Source organism: Gallus gallus, chromosome 2 (assembly GCF_016699485.2).
Source record: "Gallus gallus isolate bGalGal1 chromosome 2, bGalGal1.mat.broiler.GRCg7b, whole genome shotgun sequence".
Lineage (NCBI taxonomy): Eukaryota > Metazoa > Chordata > Aves > Galliformes > Phasianidae > Gallus > Gallus gallus.
In genome coordinates, this window is record NC_052533.1 from 144,947,122 (window position 1) to 144,966,050 (window position 18,929).

An 18,929-nucleotide genomic window follows, 5' to 3' on the forward strand; every position below is an offset into this window, starting at 1 on the left:
CTCTGGCCTTTCTTTGTTCCCTTTTCCTGTGTAATGTAGTGCGCAATACAAGAACTGCGGATTTTCTTTTGCGTTGACTTGCATCACCTCTTTGTGCTAAGGAGAATAATTGCCTGTGTTTCTCTCTGCACATTCTCCTTTCTAAAAGCAGCTTCTGCTGCTCTGTGTCCTCCTTCTGAGCCCCTCATCTGTAACTTCCAAACTCCTTGTTTCCTCCCCAGGTACCTGTCTGGCTGCTGGTGGTAGGTGAAAGTAATTATGTTCTGTCTGCAGAGACACACGGGAGTTGAGCTGCTGAGGAAATGTCAGTTGTTGCAGAGGTGTACTCAGCTACTGCAGCCTGTTTGCCAGTGCCTCATTCTTGCTAGACTCCTTGCTTTGCTGTCTCTACTGGTACCCTGCTTGTGTAAATGTCAGATGACAAAACTAGAAAATGCCAATTTTTATGCTTGAACTCTTCTAGAAAATTTATGTTGTACATATTGAATAGCAACATAATTTATTGATTAGATGGCTCCTTTTCAGAATGCTGCTTTCTTTAATACCATCTGTTGCTATGGCTGTTGAACACAAGCATATAGGAATGCAGTTTAACCACAGCTGATAAAACCATGTGGTACACAGATCCTTCAACAGTCATCCCTAAGGGCAGGAGTAGCAGTGATACAAATACGACTGATTTAGGACACAATGCAATGTTGTTTTGCCTCTCGTGATGAGAAAGCTCAGGTATGTGTTTACTTACTATTTCTGCTTTGCTCCAGTGTTACGGACATGACAGTGAACCTGCAGGAATAGGGCTTTGGGGTTTAGCTCAGTTTTCAGTCCGCTTGTTCTTTTCCTGCTGTTTGGGCCCCTTGGGTGGTGGGGAGGTACAGGGGGAGGGATTCTCAGACCCCAGGTATCCTCAGTGCTGCTCTTTGTCATGCTGACTACTAAGAGTCTGGCAAGTTAAGCTGCCAGTGAGCACTGCACACTAATCCTGTTTATGGATACTTTTCATTTGTGTGTTCTCTGTCCATCTCTCTTGCCAGCTTGCAGTATAAGCTATTTGAGATGAGAACACCTTCTAGTTGTGTTCACGACATAACACTGTGTTGGCACTTAGCAAGGACTCCTGCAGATGATGACCTTATAAATGCTACTGCTTGAATGCTTAGATTTTGTAAAAATTTGCTGAGCCTTTCAAACCAAAGGCAAATTCTCAGGGCTTGAAACAGGCTGCCAAACAGTGGGGAAGCTTTATGTTGTGCTGGAGATTCTTTTCCTCAAAATGGTGTATAAATATTTATAAATAGTGTATAGATAAATGTATAGGCTGCATCCTGCCAACCTGTATTACAGCCAGTATTTCAGTTTTCATTTGTCTAAAGAGGTTTTGGCACTTGTCAGTCTGTCTCCACTCAACACCAAGTAACTGCTTTCCTGAGTGGGGATAAAGACCTTCCAAGCTTCAGGAAGCCACTTTCGGAACAGATGCAGCACTCTGAGCTCTCTTGCCCAGCTGCTGAGTGCTGTTGGGACTGGCCAGCTGTACCTTGAACCCCTCAAGTCTCCCTGTTCTGCCATTCCTTCCTTTTCTGCTTTTTTGAAGTACTGCTGGCTTCTTGGAAGCCAGCTGCAGTTCAAGGTTGATTTTTTTTGTTCGACTCCTTTCTGCTGTTGATTTTTCAGGCCGACGGGTGGCAGTGTTTGCTTCTAGAAATAACCTGCATGAACCGCGGAGACGAGAGCTGCTTGGGAAGTCTAGCTGTTGTGTTCTGGTTGTGATCTCCTGCATGGGCTGTGCAGTGAGGTAGGAGACAGCTTCTTTTGCCTTTCAGTCTGTAGTCATGGGCTGCTGTAGGATTGCTGTAGGGATAGGCTTCTTTCTTTGTCAGTACTGAATGACCCTTGCCTTTCACTCTCAGCTGTTTTAGAGCAGGGGAGAAAAGCAGAAACCCATCTTAGCACTGCTGTTGTGACTTGACTTGTCTCTGTCACTCTTTCTGTAGTTTCAGCCACAATGTTCCCATGGTTACCTGAAGAACCTACTTTCCTGGCTTTAGTGCAGTTCTTTTCTGTGATTGGGTCAGATTCCATTCAGGGGCTGAGGACAAAGTAGATGATACTGGATGTGTGCAGGATCACCCACCTGGCTTTTCCCACTGCCCATCACCCTTGGCCCTAAGATTAGGGTCATTTTCTCCTGCTGTGATGCCCCTTTCATCACTGCAGCCCTTCAGGGAGTGTTTCCCTGTGGAATGGATGACCCCTGCCTGTTCGCACTGTCCTGAGTTCCCTCCTCTCTTTGATGTGCCCTTGTTCCCTTCCTTCTGCCTGTTTACCTCTGTGCTTGCAAGAGCTTCATGTCACAAGGCTGGATGTGACAGCAAGTAATTCTTGGTGATTCTACAATTCCAGTACTTTAGTGGAGAAATACTGGTGGCAGGTGGATGGTTGGACTGGGTGATTATGAAGGCTTTTTCCAACCTGGGTGATTCTGTGATTCTTTAAGTCTTAGCCTGTGTGTGGGCAACCACACAGTGTGCACACATATCCTGCCAGGCACAGCTGGTTTTGGGCTGCTACCTGCCTGAGCACCCCAACCTGTTGCATGGGGTTGCTAAATGCCTGTTCCTTCCTTGGCAAGTGGTGTTACCTCTCCATCAAGCATTGCAGGCTGGTGATGGATGTGGGGACCGCATTGTCACCCACCACCCCATATGGGAAAGGTGGGTGTGAGGGGGTTGTGGAGAACCCAAGGGATGCAGGGACTGACCCTCACTTGGGGTTGGTAAAGTGACAGTAGTTTGCTTTTTCCTTTGTTAGGCCCAAAGGTTTCTGCTTCCCATTGCTCTTCCCTGGAGCCATCCTGCCTTGTTACTGGAAAGGATGCAGTAGGGTTCCCCATCTTCCCCTTCCTTTAGCATGGTGCACAGAGCTGGTACATTGATGCTTGGGAGGAGATGAATGAACCAAATGTTGCATGGGCATTGATTTCTCTGAGCTGATGCTACAGGGCCTGACAAACTGCCTTAGGAGAAGTCACAGACCAAATCCATCAAGTAAATCACTGGAAATTCAAACTAATAAAACAAAGCTCTTCATGCTCTAAGTTCAACCAGGCAGCTGGCATGAGTAACCTGATACAGATGTCCCTTTTGTCCCCTCTTGTCACCTGCAGAGTCTGAGTGGTTAACCAGTTTGGCTGCGAACTGGCTGTTGGGCTGGCAAATGAGGGGTGAGGATTCCACCTGCTTGAAGGGAGAACCCTAAATTCCCTGTAGTGCTCTTAGTGATAGCATTTGCAGGCTGAGCAGATGACAGCTGCCTCTTACCTTCACCTGGGCATGGATCAGAGCAGCCAGGGCAAAAGCAGAATCTGTATTCAGGGATGTGCATCCCTCTGGGGCTGCAGCAGTTCGCTCTTCTGTCTGCACTCCCTCCCCCGGTATACCCTGATGTTCCAAGGGATGGAGCGACATAAGTGCCTCCACCCAAGCTCCCTACAAACAACACAGGAATGCAAACCACAAACTCTTACTGAAACGTTTATTAAGATTGAACTTCAGAACAACGGATTGGAACACAATGTCTTGTGGAGTAGAATATCTCTAAATTGATTTTTGTTTTCTATGCGTAAATGAAAAAAAAAAAACCAAGATATTATACAAAAAGAACAGAAAGTGCAGAACACAATAAAACAGTTCTCATGCAACAACTTTTTTTGTTTTAACCTTAAAACAGAAAATAAGCTCAACAGTGTAGAAATAAAAAACATACATACGTTATGCCGTCTACGCACTCAAACATTCATCTGTGACATTACTTTTCTTTATCCCTTTTTCCTCATAAAACTTAACGTTATGTGTTTAACACATGCTTATAAACATTGCTAAACTCAGCAAGAGCTATTATAGTGCCCCAACTTAATAAGTTGATAAAAAAGTAGTTGTCGTATGGCCAGTTCACACAGGAACTAAATATTCTCTTTTTTATTTTTTCTGCTATGAGATGCCTATATGCAGCTTTCTATTAATATGAGGCATTTAAAACAAGCTGGTCATTTGGCTACCAAAAGGGCTTAGTGTTCATGTTACATCAGAATAAAGAGTAATAATTGAGAACTGCCAATTTGTTAATAGTTAAGTCTTTCTGGTTTTGGGGCTGTTTACTACAGTTTGGCTACCACTGAGTAGCAAACAGGTGGATGCTAAGGGGATGATCTCCTCAAGGTAGGCTTTGCTTCCAGAGCTCTATCCCCAGTTCCAAAATTTAAGGACAGCATGTCAGAGAATGCTGAACTGAATCTGTGCCCTGGCCTTTCTGTAAAGCTTTAGCAGGCCACAAACACAGCAAAAGCCTTTGAATTTGAGAAGAAACATTCTGTTTGGTTTTTTTTTTGAGGGAAAATATTTGCCACTACACGGCCGTAATTTTCATCCATGTCAGACCTCTCCAGGGTGAGGAACTGCAAGGCTGAAGGATGAGGGGGAGAAGTCAAATGCAGACCACCCCCTGGAAATCCAATTGAAATCACGAAACAAAGTGAATATGCGAACAAGCAGACCCTGCTGCTTGGGCAGACCGAAGCCACGTGCTACTGCCACATTACAGAAGGACAACTGAGCCTTTAGGAAGTTATCTAATGTAATTTATTTCTGAACTGCCCAGGACTTGCTGAGCCTCAAAACCCAAACAGCAGTTGGTACCTGAGCTCCTGCAGCTTGCCTCTGGGAACTGCTTTTTCTGGATGCAACATGAGAAACAGAAAACTTTGGGTAGCATCACGTCTTAAAATGACCATTTTCAACGCACTTCACGAATGTTCAGCTTTGTCATTTAAGAATAACAGCTAGAGGACTCTCTGTTACCATAAAGTTTCTGCAAAGAAAAATAAAATTTGGTATCTCTTCTACACAGTCATTCATAACATTTCTGTGCAACATTTGGTGTTCATTACATTTATTTGGCCTATTAAAAGGAAGCAAGAACAAAACAGCTGCAAATAAAACCAACTTCTCTTTCACAACAGATACTTCAGATGCCGAAGCTGCTACATGTGCTTGGAATATCATGCAGGAGTTCACTTACTCACTTAAATAGGATATATATTTATAGCTGAGCTCGTCTCGTGTCAGACAAGGATGAGGGAAAACCTGGAAGAACTCAGTTGAAAACACTGTCGAGTACAGTGACAAAGAGCACACAACCACCAACGGTATTTTGGCCTGAACAGTGTGTATATGAAGCTATATACACACAGACACATGCACGCACACACACACACACCTAAAAAACTCTCAGTGATTGAACTAGAATTCATCGCAGAGACCGAACCGCAGAGTGGCTGGCGAGCCAGATTCTCATTTAGAGAAAATTACTGAAAAGAGGAGTGACCACCAAAACCGCTGCCCCCTGCCTGCCCAGCATGAAGGAAGCCTTCCCAGGTACCAACCACAACTTCCTCCACCTTTACTGGCAACCCACATTGGTGCAAGGAGATGCACCACAGCCGTGAAAAGCCTGCCTTCTGTGATGGTGATAAGGGTGATGAAGGCCAAGCTCAGCACAGGGGGTGCACATGCATTTTTAATGACGGAACTGAGGCTTTATTGAGGTATCTGGCACTAATCATTTCTGGTGCTGTTGTCATTCAAGTGCTTGGGGAATTTGGATGAGATGGGAAAGGGATGAGAAAGGCTCAGCCCCACTCACCATGGGCTCTGCAGTTGCACTGGTGAAGCTGGGAGGGTAAATGCCAGCTCCCCTCTGAGCAGGGATTATTTCAAACTGCAGGGAAGGGCTCCAAACGAAAGGGAAAGAGGACACTGTGTTTCAAGGAGCACTAACCTCTGTTGGATTTATTGACTTCCTCCCTCCTAATGATGAACAACCCACGTCTTACCATAACTGCTTACTGCCAGCGCTAGCCAACACAACCAGATTCATATTATAAAAAGCCTGTTTGGGTCATAAATCTCCATGAAAGTCATCTAACCAGCAGGAAGGGAAACATTCCTAAGAAATTATTGCTTCTGGAATCTGTAATTGCCAGCCACAAACAGTTCAAGCCCAATGAGACTCTTGTGATAACCCAATGGTGCACAATCCCCACTGCGTCTTTCTGAGCGGTGCGGTTTGAGCTGCTCTGCTTTCATGTGAAGTACTTCAGGACGTGCAGCTTGCCGACCGCAGAGTCCTAGTGAAACACTCAGCACTCTGAGCTCCAACAGTGTCTCATGTAGGGGCATTGCATGCCACCAAAGACTGCAGCAAAATACGTTAAAATTGTTTACAGTACAGAGCAACTTGGAGTGAAACCACAAAACCACAAACCTACTGCAGTGAAGGTCCTGCGAGATGGAGCACGCAGGATGAGTTGGACTGTGCAGTAATACTGGCAAACAACAAGGATACTTGCTATCATCAGGAATTAAGTAAAGCCCCTTCAACTCTCTCTTCTGCAATAAAGATGTAAAATCGTACTAATTTATATTTTAATTGTGGCAAAAAAAAAAAAGTTCTGTATCGAAAGGCGAGGGACGCATTTAGAAATAAATGAGTGCCCCCTCCACCCTGAGAAGTGCCGGGGTAAAAAGGAAAGTTCTCAAATCCAAGAGAAAGCATTGTATCAACAGATGTCAGAAATGACCCCTTGCGAGCACAAGGGAAGTGAGCGCTGTGCTTTCACAGCCTGGCCGAGGGACAGGAGGAGATGCTTTGGCAGGGGCTGCCCCACGTTAATTCTTCTGGCAATACTACAAATACTTCGGCGTGTTTACAATGGATAATTATTTCCTTCGGTTTTGTAGGGCAGTGAAATAGAGCTTCCTGCTACAAAGCACTGTGCATATTTATGTGTTACAAACACACTAAACAATGCCATAAACAATCCCGTATCTGAATTTCAATGTCAGTTCCTAGAAATGATGCTGGGACAAACTAGACCTGCTCTGCTTTTGACTGAAAGTCTCTAGGTTGGAAATGTCCTTCTCCCCCCTCACCACTTGCCACGACATAGAAAACTAAATAAATGCATGCAACACCAGTCTGCAAGAGGGAGCTTCAGCATCTCCTCCCTCCTTGCAGCTGGACCTTGGTGGGCTCGACTGTGCTGTGAAAGAAACCTTGGCTTACAAAGGTGCTATGCAGAGCAGCGGTGGTTGGAAGCTACATTCACCATCAATGGAACTCGTGAGTGGTGGGGAAATAGGTAAGGCTGGCAGCTATAAAAAGCGTAGCAGAACCTTGCAAGAAATAAGGTTCACATAAGGAGTACTTGACAGTGTTCATTTAAACCAAAGCAGAATCTTCAAGAAGTTTTAAAAATAAAATAGTAAAGCCACTTTAAAATGTCTAACTCAGTATGTACTTTACACGAATGCCAGTTATAGGGTGAAATACAACACGCATCTCTTCTACATATATGAGTATCACCAGAATATATTAAATGTAACTGAGATGATAAAATTCACGGCAGAAGTTCAGTTAAAGTATTTCTCACAACTGCTTTCTTCAATAAGGTCTCACATTCTTCAGTAGTACTATTCCCCTGTCAGAGCACATTTCACAGTATGTGTTCTAAATAAAAATAATATTCACCTTAAGAAAAAAAAAGACTTTTTTGAGACACTTGGAAAGAAAAAAAAAAAGAAGTCCCATGCGATTCCATGTACTTTAGTGCTCGGAATTCCACCAGCCTAAACACAACACTGTCACCCTTGACAGCAGAGGACATCACACTGACTGACAGCCTTCAGCTCACAACACACGTATGCCACCAGGAATTCGTCACCCATGCCAGCCAAAACTGAGTGTCAGCTTCAAATATACCAAAACATACATTTCTTAAATACATGACAATTCAAGTAATTTATTAAAAACTGCTTTTCATTTTGAAATATATATTTTTCTTTCGAATGACTATATTGCAGCATGATTTACACATGCAGTTTAAAGTACTGTAGTATCACAAGTTTGAGGCAGCAGAAATCTTACGATGAGCTGTGATTTGTCTGTTTATAGCACATGGACTGACTGCAGCCCGTAGGTCCACGCCAAAATGAGGAAACAGCATCACAAACGCTCCTTAGAAGACGACAGATGGAAGTTCAGTTTCTGAAGTTGCTTTTAAAGCGGCTGCCGGATCTCCGAGCTTTGTCTGCCCACGGACCGGGGCACTGCCAGCAATCCAAATAAAACTGTAAATCAGATTAGCTCAACTCTTTTAAGCTCTTCACAGAAAATGTCTTTGCACTGCAGCTATGTCCTGAATCAAGGAAGGGGCACGGAGGTTGCGCTGACGAAATTGGTAGAGCAGCTCAGAAGAGCTTCAGCCTACAACTCCTCCAAGACAGGGACTGGAACAGCAACACATGTGAGTGGATTGGATTTTAAGGCCTAAAAACTGTTTCTGACACAAATTTTTATACAACCAGACTATGCCATAAAGTTACAGAGGTAGGCCTTCGGTTCACCTTGTTGTACTGACTCTGTGCCTTTAACCTGACTGCTGCGTTCCCAGCCTGGAGGTTAAAGGAGCAAAAAAGTGCAAGTAAGCAATGACTTCCTTCCGCCAAATGAGAATTTGCACACCCATCCCACAAAGCTGACCCCAGGGACACCCTCCTCCACGGCAGCTTCATCCAGAGATGATTAAGTTTAAATGCCAAGAAAGCCCCAGAGCTCACCAGTACGCAAAACTCCCAGCTAAAAAATTGTCACAGCGTATTCCAATGACATTCATCAAATTCAGCACTCGTGATAAAAACCTGTGAGTGCTGATCACCTCTCCCAGCTGCTGCTCCTTCCACCTACAGCTCACATCATGCACCCAATGTCACCTACAAGCAGCAGATTTGGGAGCAGTTGTTGAACAGTATGACCAAAAGGATTCACAGCAGTTTCTCAGAAACTGCAGTAATTGCTTTTTTTCTTGAAAATAGAACAACTCTCCAGCAATTGCACTAACAAAAATGTGACGTCTAAAATTAACATTCAAGAACTGTAGCTGTCAGACCAATAATATGCTTATGAAAAGAACTGATCACGGTGTCTAAGCATTTCATTCAGCTACTGCACTAGTGAAATTGGAAATGTTCAGACAAATAAACAGCAGGAGACTGTAAGTCAAGATAGCTTCCATTTTCAGTTAGTTTAAAAACAGCCAAAAACTTAATTTTTCTAACTGCTAATTGTATACACTGTGAGTCTCATGCAGATTAATAAAACTTATTTGAAATCTAAATGTATTGGTAATAAAAAAGTGTTCAGAAATGACATTTCTAAGTTGTAGAGAAAGCAATTAGCATCATAGCTACCTGTTCAAACCTATATTAAGGACTACAGAACTTCATTTACATTTTTGCATGAAACTGCCTTTTCTTCTGCAATTTTAGCTACAAGTAGTGAAGATCTTAATTTGTTTTCCTGAAAAAAAAAATAAAAGAAGAGTTCTTGATCCTGCACCTGCACTCCCTGGAATGTGGGTGAGCAACAAGCAGCGGCCTCACACAGCTGACTCGCCCTCCAGCTCCGATGTGGTGGTTCCTTTGCGTGTGAGCTTCAGGACAGTTGGCTTCTCTGCGCCTGTGCTGTTGCCCTCAGTTGTCTCTGGAGGACCCAGTCCTTTCTGTTCTTCCTTTGGCTCTTCATTGACTTCGGGATAAATCACCAAGAAGGTAGCTGTCAAAAACCCCAGGAAAGATCCCACTGAAGCCACCATGGGAATGACTCTGACTGTGCCAACCGCATCCACCACACTACCAAGGGCAGAGGCCACAAGGATCTGGGAGATGTAAACCTGACACGACAGAATAGCACAGTCTATGCCAAATCCTCGCTTTGAGTTCCCAGGGCTGTGGTGAATGTACTGGAAAAGACAACAAATATATGTTAGGAGGTAAAACAAGGGAGGAAACTGCATATTCCAACACTGGGATCTTCCCTGCATGTCTCAGCCACGATCAACTTTATGCCATCCCCTAAGCACCACACTACACACGTCCAAAGCAACAGCCTCCTTATCTCCTCCTTACACTGAAGCAGATATTTACTGGGGCACTCCTAGCATGAACTTGACTCCCGGATTAGTTTTCGTAAGAAATGTACGAGACTGTTGGTGAAAATTATTTCTGTGATTTTAAAAAGAATCTCCCTCCCAATACCAGCACAGAAATGTGTTAAAATATACGATCGTCATGTGGTCTGTAATCCAAATGTAACAGTTCTAAAATCTGGAAAGTGAAGCTGTCCTCAGTTCCAGCAAAAACGAGGACATTACATCTCTCCACATCCATAGCTGCATTTCCAGACTCACCTCAAGATCTAAGACTGCCAGGAATCTATCAAACCTCTCACACCTCAGCACAGGATAAAGCAGTTTTGAGAAAACCCTACAGAGAACTTTATGCCAACTCCATCTGACTTAATTAGCAACTCTCAAGGACAAATCTGTGCTACAAGCAGGCTTCTCAAATAACTGGTTTCAGTAAGTCTCCTCTGTCACTCTGATCTTCAGAAAAGTGTTCATGCCCTGCTTTGATCAAAATATTTCACGTACCTCTTTAATATCATGGTATTGTCCCAAAAGTGCGTAGGGGCAGTAGGAGATGCTCATAGAAACTATTCCCATAGTGCTGATCATTATCATGGTGACGTACACATTGGGGAATATTGCCATCACTGCAGTGCCAAGAGAAAATCCCAGCGTGCCCAGGATGTAGATCACTTTTATACTAAGGTCATAGTTGTCCAAGTATTTCTGTAACAAGGCTGCAAAGATCAAGAACAAAATAAATGCCACCTTAGGGTTTGAATTTTGGGTGGTCCTGTGTGGAGCCAGGCATTGGACTTGATGATCCTTGTGGGTCATCTCCAACTTGGGATATTCTATGATTCAATGATTGAGGTGGCAGTGACAGCTTGATATATTATTTAGGATTTGGATGCTCCCTGCGTATATGGCAATTCTTAGCATCACAGCTCACCCCTCACTACAACAGGACATACTGACACTTCAGAGATAGGAGCTAATGAGCTTTATGCTAACAAGCCTAAAGCCCTGCTACAAGTCTGAAGGAACTCAACGACTTGAAACCCAATGACCTGGAACTCAACACGGCCCATTCACAGGCAGTCCATTCATTAATTTTATCTACTTACTGAACTTCATCTATGCAGCTGTACTCTGAGCGTATAGTCGTTGCTAATTTAAACTTTTTGCTAAATTAAATGATAACTGAAGTAAACAGCCATACTGTAGTCTTTGTACAGACACAAACTGCCCACCTAAACTTTGATTTGACATTTCCAAACAAAGAAGCAGTCCCCATGATCACAGAATCATAGAATGGCCTGGGTTGAAAAGGACCACAATGATCATCCAGTTTCAACCCCCCTGCTATGTGCAGGGTTGCCAACCTCCAGACCAGGCTGCCCAGAGTCACATCCAGCCTGGCCTTGAATGCCTCCAGGGATGGGGCATCCACAGCCTCCTTGGGCAACCTGTTCCAGTGTGTCACCACCCTCTGTGTGAAAAACTTCTTCCTAATATCTAAGCTAAACCTCCCCAGTCTCAGTTTAAAACCATTCCCCCTTGTCCTATCACTGTCCACCCATGTAAACAGCTGTGATACTGATCTGTGCAGATGTGCCTGCACACGTTTTGCCAAAGGCAGAATTTAAGTTTGTCAAAAGCTTTCAATTTCAGAGCCTCCAAGTGTAAACTGTTATTGGAAAGCAAGAAAGCAACTTTCAGAAATATTGAATTTTTACATTGTGATAAAAGACTTTGCATATGCTTGAATCTTCTAACAAGCAAAACTGCAGTTTCTTTATGCTTAATTAGATGCAATTCAGTACCCTCTGATGCCATTTTGTGCTATATGCCACTTACCCAATCTTTTCATATTTCCCCCTCTACATTTGAAGGGATTTTTTTTTATTATTGATACTTAAAGGAATCTCTCTGCTTATGACCACCTGAAATGCTTTTCCAAAATATCCTTCACCCAAACAAGGAGGCAGATGCTAACTGAAGCAAAACTATTTCCACCTTGCAATACATTTATGAGGTGTGTTCTACTGCCTTGTGCAGTCTCTTACCTGAACAAACAGCAGCAGTAGCAGCATAGATTACCAGTCCCCAGCATCCCATCTGAACGCCAGCATTATAGGCATGTAACTCAGTTGAATTAGAAGGGGCCTGTGAAAAACACAAATGCAAAGCCACTTTCTTTTAATGAGCACACCCCAGCAATGAGTAGCTGTAAGCAGGTTTGCTAAAGGTAACTGTCCTCTTACCTTTGGATCACCCTGAAAGATGACCTGGCCCATGAAATCTGTATAGAACACAGCTTCAGCAATGATTGAAAACCAAGTTAAGAGGTGACAAACGCACAATCTCAGCAGCTCCTTTGGCATCTTTAGCATTGACAACCACAAGAGTCTAACAGTTGTTTCAGTTTCCCCCTCTTCGCTCTCTGTGTCTCCACTCGAGTTCGTTGTGCCACTCTGATTCCTGTGTCTGTACCTCTGCCGCTGCCGTTTCTGCATGTCATAGATGTCATTCATGCTGCGTGAGGACTTTATCAAGACGATGGCATTGGCCCGACGAAAGCGATAGCGGTGAGAGCCTATTTTGCCATAGTACGAGAAGGTGTATGAGGGCTGACGGTAGAACATGTGCCTCCGCCTCCGCATGGAGTTTGAAGTACTAGATTGCTTCATGCCTATTCTAGCGTGTCCATTGAGGAACTCTTTTGGTAAGGAGCCATTCATATTTGGGACTTTATCTTCATTTAAGTGATTATCAAGCAACATTTCCTCCTCTTTTTCATTGTCCCTGAGGAAAGCAGACAGGTGGTTGAGTTTGGACTTCATGATCTCTTGGCTGGTGTTGTGGGGAGTGTTTGGATACGAAGCATCCTGAAAAATGGAGGGTTCGATGTCATGCAGAAAAAGCAGCTCTGATTCAATTTCCAGCGTAGCATCAGGCATATGTAGAACAGAGTCGCTCTTACTTCTTACAATGTTCACCTCGAGGAATTCCATATTGAGATCATGCTCTGACTGAACCTCATCGTGGAACATAGAGGCTCCGTATGGCTCCTCCTCACTAATTACATTCAGTCGATTCAGAGGGGGGAGACTACCACTGAATTTGACACTAGAAAGTGTGTCTCCTTCCTCATCAATCCTGTCCTGTTGAGGGTTGTATTGCTCTTCTTCAATGCTAAAAAGGTGGAGAGCAACAGACACAGAGAAAATAATGGCTGCAAAGAAGAAAAGGACTTGCTCTTGAGATTTAAAAATACCACCCAAGAAAGTCTGTGTCCAGTCCAGTCCTCCTAACATATAACCGATTGCTCCTCCAAGACCTGTACAAGAGAGAAAGGAATTTCATCAATAAGCAATAACCTCAGATTGCCAAAAAAGCATATTCAACCTGACAAATGAGCTGCTCACACCAGACAACCTGAACAAAATTTAAATGAACGCTTCTTTGATTTTGGTTTCAAAAGTTAAGAAAATTACATATTCGTTCACTTCTTCGGTAGTACGTCTTCTTTGTGACACAGTGATATACTCTAACTCAGGACCACACGCGTGGGAGTTTCAGGACTAATTTCTGATGTCCTGTGCCCTCAGGGTCTTCATGCATCCATAAGGACACAGAAGAGGCAATAAGATGCTTTTGTGCAAAGCTGTGTTTTTTGAGGCAGTATGGCTGCTACTGCATGGGAGACAGGCAGTTGCTCCCGTATTCTCAAATGATGTGAAGTACCTGAGGTGTATATGTCTGGGGAAAAGTGGTCAGTATAGCAGGACTGTGTTTACAGAAGATGTCTTCAGGTTGATGTCTCTGAATCATAGAATCACCAAGGTTGGAAGATGCCTCAAAGATCACCCAGTCCAACCGACCACCTACCACCAATATTTCCCCGCTGAATCGCATCCTTAGTACATCTAAACATTTCTTGAACACCTCCAGGGACAGTGACTCCACCACCTCCCTGGGCAGCCCATTCCAGCACCTGACCACCCTTCCAGAGAAGTAATTTTTCCTAACATCCAACCTGAATCTCCTGTGGCACAACTTGAGACTATTCCCTCATCCTATTGCTAGTTATGCTAGTCATAGAGTCCTTAGAGTTGGAAGGGACCTCTGAAGGCCATCTAGTCCAAATCCCCTGCAGTGAACAGGGAAACCACAGCTAGATCAGGTTGCCTTTATCCAGCCTCACATTGAAAGTCTCCAGGGGTGGGGCATCAACCACATTACTAGGCAGTCTGTTCCAGTGCCTCACCACCCGCATTGTAAAAGACTTTTTCCTTATATCTAACGTAAATCTACCCTCCTTGAGCCTGAAGCCATTTCCCCTTCTTCTATCACCACAGACCCTGCTAAAGAGTGTCCCCTTTTTTCTTGAACAGCCACTATCAGGTCATCTCTGAGCCTTCTCTTCTCCAGGCTGAACAGCCCAAATAGGTCTTTGAAGAAGTCAAAGTTTGCTATCCTGAAGTCCAGGGTAGCAATTCTACTTATGGCTTTGCTTCTTCCACACAAGATCTTGAACTCTACTATCTCATGATTGCTGCATCCCAAGCTTCGCCCAACCATCACATCCCTGAGCAGCCCTTTCTTGTTAGTAAAAACAAGGTCAAGTACCAGACCCCTTCTCCTCGGTTCCTCCACAATCATTTTGGCTACACAGCATCAAGTACCTAATTTTAATCAAGTGATTGAAAGGGTTTATAATACTAACAACTATATTGTTGCTTTATGCCACGAGGCACGTGCCCGTTGTATTTATCTTTTATACTGTGGAAGTACTTTTTCTATTCTGTGCCTAGTGGTCCATACAGGTATTTTCTCCAAGGCAGTTTACACTGTGAGCTTCAAGACTGCTAAGAAAGTGGCAGTGGTAAACTATGAAAAACAAGCAGTGAGAAACCAATTCAGTCACAACTTGGTCATCAGGAAGAGATGGCAGTTGCCAGCAACACACTGGTTGACTACACACCAGCTGAAAAGGCATGGATGTTAAGGGCCATATCTTGTTCTTCACTGTCCACCACATCCAACAGGTACGCACGAATTGGCCCTTCTGTTGCATCGGCGCAGAAGTCCAGCACCACAACACCAAGCACTGTGAGGACGATACCGATGGGCTGCTTGTCTGGGACATCACCAATAGCCAGACCTGAGGAAAAACATATGAGGAATCTGAGAACATGAGTCTAAAAGCAAACACTGCTAAGGGCAAGGTTAATCTCCTTAAGAGAAAGGTGGCTAACACACTTATGGGAAACAGTCTTTTGCAGAATAAAATGGCAATTTCAGCTCTCTGGCACAGCTTCATGGAAGGTCTGGAACAGAAGATTATGTTTTTGCATTTTTAAGGCTGATACTTATTTTTCAAAATGCTATTTTCAAAGTCTCTCTTAAAGCTTTGATATTATTAGGTATTAATTCACATTCCTTGTGTATTTTCCTCTATACGCTAAAGGCTGTTTTACAGACAAGCCCCCATGGAAGAGGAGAACATCCAAGAGCAAAATGACAAACTTCATCTATCGATCACAAACACAGGTAAATGCACAGCTGACAGCATTCCTGATGTGGTTCCTAGCACATAATGGTTGCAGTACAACAGGATTAAATGGAATTTAATCTCCTCACCTCTCTCCTTGCTTTTCTTAAGCATTCGTATTTTCTAGACCGCTTTCACATGCAAAACATTTAAGGGTAAAGCAATATGAAGGTAATTATAGGTCACTGCAAAAAGCATCAGTCAGCTTCTGTTGATAGCATGGGATGAAGCACTTCTTGTCTACAGAGCAGAAAGGCAGCAGTAGTACTCTGCTAGAGAATTTTTCATGAAACTAATCATGGGCAAAACCATGAATTACTTGAATTAGAGATTTGGCTGTTAAACATACACGGATGATTTTATCAGTCTGGCAACTGACGAAAATGACTGTGGAAAGAAATGAACTTGCTAAGCTATCAAAAACCACCTAAATCTCAACTGCTGTGATTCCTGCATTCCCCATCCTCATTGCCTCACATTCTTGGAATGCTAGAAAGGTTTCTTTGTATTCCACACTGGGTTGAAAGTTACAGCAGGAATCATCAGCAGTGTCAGTGCTTTCAATTTGTTGCAAACCTCAACAGTGCAGCAGAGAGAACTACCACTCACTAGTCTATACACAGCTGTACTCCTGGGATGTATACAGTATTCACTGCCTTTTCTCTCTGAAAAGTGATACAGGCCACCATTTCAGTTAGACTAACACTGTTTCATCATGCAGCTGCTCTAGATACAAGACTAAGTGGCTGGTATGAGTTGAATGGCAGCATCACATCTTTATTTTCTAGTATGGAACACACTACAGGAGAGCATGGAATGGCCTTCGCTTCAGCTGAGTTTGCTCCAGGCTCCCTTCTATATTTTTTTTATTATATAAGTTTTATTGCACAAAAATAGCACTAGAATATTTGAAACTGAGGTGTGGAAATAAGAGCTCCTCGTCAATTATGGTGGCTGGACATCACGACCTTGGAGGACTTTTCCAACCAAAATGATTCTATGATTCTAATTTAAATCTTGTAATAGGGCTGCAGTCAATCGCGTACATCTAAAGGAGGACCAATTTTGGAGACATGGTGCCAAAGTACAACTAATGATCACAATTCAAATAATTGATACATACTGCTTGGGTGAATTTATCTCATCAGTTTGTCCATCGCAAAAGAAATTGAAAGCCATTGTACGTCATCCAAACCCGGCTTTGAAAACTAACCTGCTGAGCTAAGGTAATGTTCCACTCATTTCCTCAACTAGTACAAGGTTTTCACAATAGAGCTGTAGCTTTCCCAAAAGCAGAGAGCCAAGAGGATATTATTAGGTGCTAAGTTCCTTTCATTTGCATCGTGATGTAAACATTTCCCCAAAGGTACTTGCTGTCACCTCTCTTACACTAAATTTACAAAGAGTCTTAGATTGTAGATTAGGCTCTGTAGTAAACCCTGCTCATGGAAAACTATTTTTACCAGCTTTGATGGAGGCTCAGGAAAAATTATTTTCCCACATAGTTTTTGATAAACAAATATTAACTGTGTTCTGGACTTTTTCAACACCGGGTCTAAGAAAAGCACAAGAAAAAGTGAAACGATAATTTTTGAAATAATGCTGGAAACAGGATGTGTTGCCAGATATGCATTAAAGGGAAAACGGATCACAACAGGAAACATTTCCCTGTGAACAGGTTGCTACAATTTTCCCATGTCAAGGATCAACGAAATTCATCTCAGCGGCTGCAAACATTATGCTGGCAACCATTGTATGAATAACGCAGTGTTAACAGTAACAGCTACGACTGCACAACACTCAGTATTAGTACACTCAGCACAGCACTGTAGCTTCTGAATGAAAGTACAAAGCATTTAAAATGGACAGCTCAAGTGCAGCGTTGCAAAGATTGTTAAAGGTTTTTAACACAACGTGGATGGGATTCAGCTGCTGGTCGTCATATTCACTTCTTACAGAAAAATCTGAATGCAGATATGTTACCAGGTGATACGTGCAGATGGTTCTATGATTTCCTCATCGCTTACCTATAACGGAGCCATTAAGGAAAAGTGCAACTCCAAAAAGGACACCGATGCAGAGAGCAAGGATGAAAGGCCGCCGGCGGCCCCAGCTCAGAGTGCAGCGGTCACTGGCTGAACCTATAAGTGGAGTGAAGATCAAGCCCAGGATTGGGCTCAGGAACCAAGTGAGGCTGTAGTACTGTTCAGGAAGACCTACAACAAAGGCAAAAAGGATTTAAAGGTTATATGGTACGCACCAAGCGCTTTACTTTATACAGGGAATTTTATCATACCTTTGAAAAGTGGGAACTGATCATTCATTTTGTTCCCAACAAACCAATGGGAAAAGCACAGGTCATGTATTACATACCTTTAATTCAACAATAATATATTTAAGCTACTCAAATAACCATAGAAAGTGATCTAACAGTGTAATCACTAATCTACAATGATCACTACAGTCTAAAAAAAAAATCACACTTTTGCTGTACTTCAACAGCTGCTGAACATCATAGTGGCACTGAGCGTCTAAGACCACCCCTGTAACGAGTTATTAAAGATTCAATGGGCTGAGGATGATGGAAAGCATTTGGCTGGTAAGAAGAGAAGACCCCCAAGCGCTGCTTTCCACCACTCCACCATGACAAGCAGCGGCCTGTAGATGGCAGGCTGGTCCAGAAGAGCCACACTCTGCTCCTCTGACGTTTGTCCCCATCTCCTCAGCACAGGCCGTGTAACCCCTCTGACATACTCTTTAGCCAAAGCATTACAAACAAGACAATCAGTTGCTGGCAATCCAAGCGATGCCAGGGCTGAAAAGCTCAGCGTCTTTGCCCTGTGGAGGAATACCGTGCATTATTCAGAGCTGTACGCTGTGAGCGTAGTAGCGTGCAACCTTTGCTGGTGAGATCAACCTGCACCTCGTGCTCTCCATTTAGTGTGCTGAGCCATCCCTTAGCAGGCAGGATTATACCAATCCCTACCCAGAATAGCCTAGGCTATAAATTTGGAAGGCTAATCACCTGTTATTTAAAGTGTCATCAAATCCCAACCAGTGATGCTGACTTCTCCCATAAGATAAATGAGGTTTTCCTGGGGCTGTAGTGATACAGTAATTATATTACAGGAAAATAAACTTTTTTTTCTGCTTTTTTTTTTTTTTTTTTTTGCCCATAAGCTACCATAAAAAAATAATTTCACCATCAGGATTCAAAATCCAGTCTGAGGCCAAGGTCAAAGTGATATAATTCAGTTTTGGCTTACTCACAAGCTAACAAGCAATGCTGCCACACATCAGGCAAAGTATCATGCAAAGTATCACCAGCAGGCCAAGGGAAGGAATCCT

At 43.3% G+C, this 18,929-nt stretch overlaps 1 protein-coding gene across 10 annotated transcripts in view; it reads right to left on the minus strand.

Moving 5' to 3' along the window:
* Positions 1 to 3,520: 3,520 nt before the first annotated feature.
* SLC45A4 (solute carrier family 45 member 4) overlaps positions 3,521 to 18,929 on the minus strand; it is an 85,576-nt gene continuing 70,167 nt past the window's right edge. For 9 of the 10 annotated variants that reach the window (XM_015283236.4, XM_046931084.1, XM_015283237.4 and 6 more), the window contains 6 exons: positions 17,609 to 17,797; positions 15,012 to 15,191; positions 12,289 to 13,364; positions 12,091 to 12,190; positions 10,547 to 10,758; positions 3,521 to 9,856 (listed from right to left, as the gene is read on the minus strand). In XM_015283236.4, the coding sequence (XP_015138722.1) occupies positions 9,494 to 9,856; positions 10,547 to 10,758; positions 12,091 to 12,190; positions 12,289 to 13,364; positions 15,012 to 15,191; positions 17,609 to 17,797 (2,120 nt within the window). In that variant the 3' untranslated portion in view covers positions 3,521 to 9,493. The remainder of the gene's footprint in view (positions 9,857 to 10,546; positions 10,759 to 12,090; positions 12,191 to 12,288; positions 13,365 to 15,011; positions 15,192 to 17,608; positions 17,798 to 18,929) is intronic. The other variant, XM_015283238.4, reaches the window with a different exon arrangement.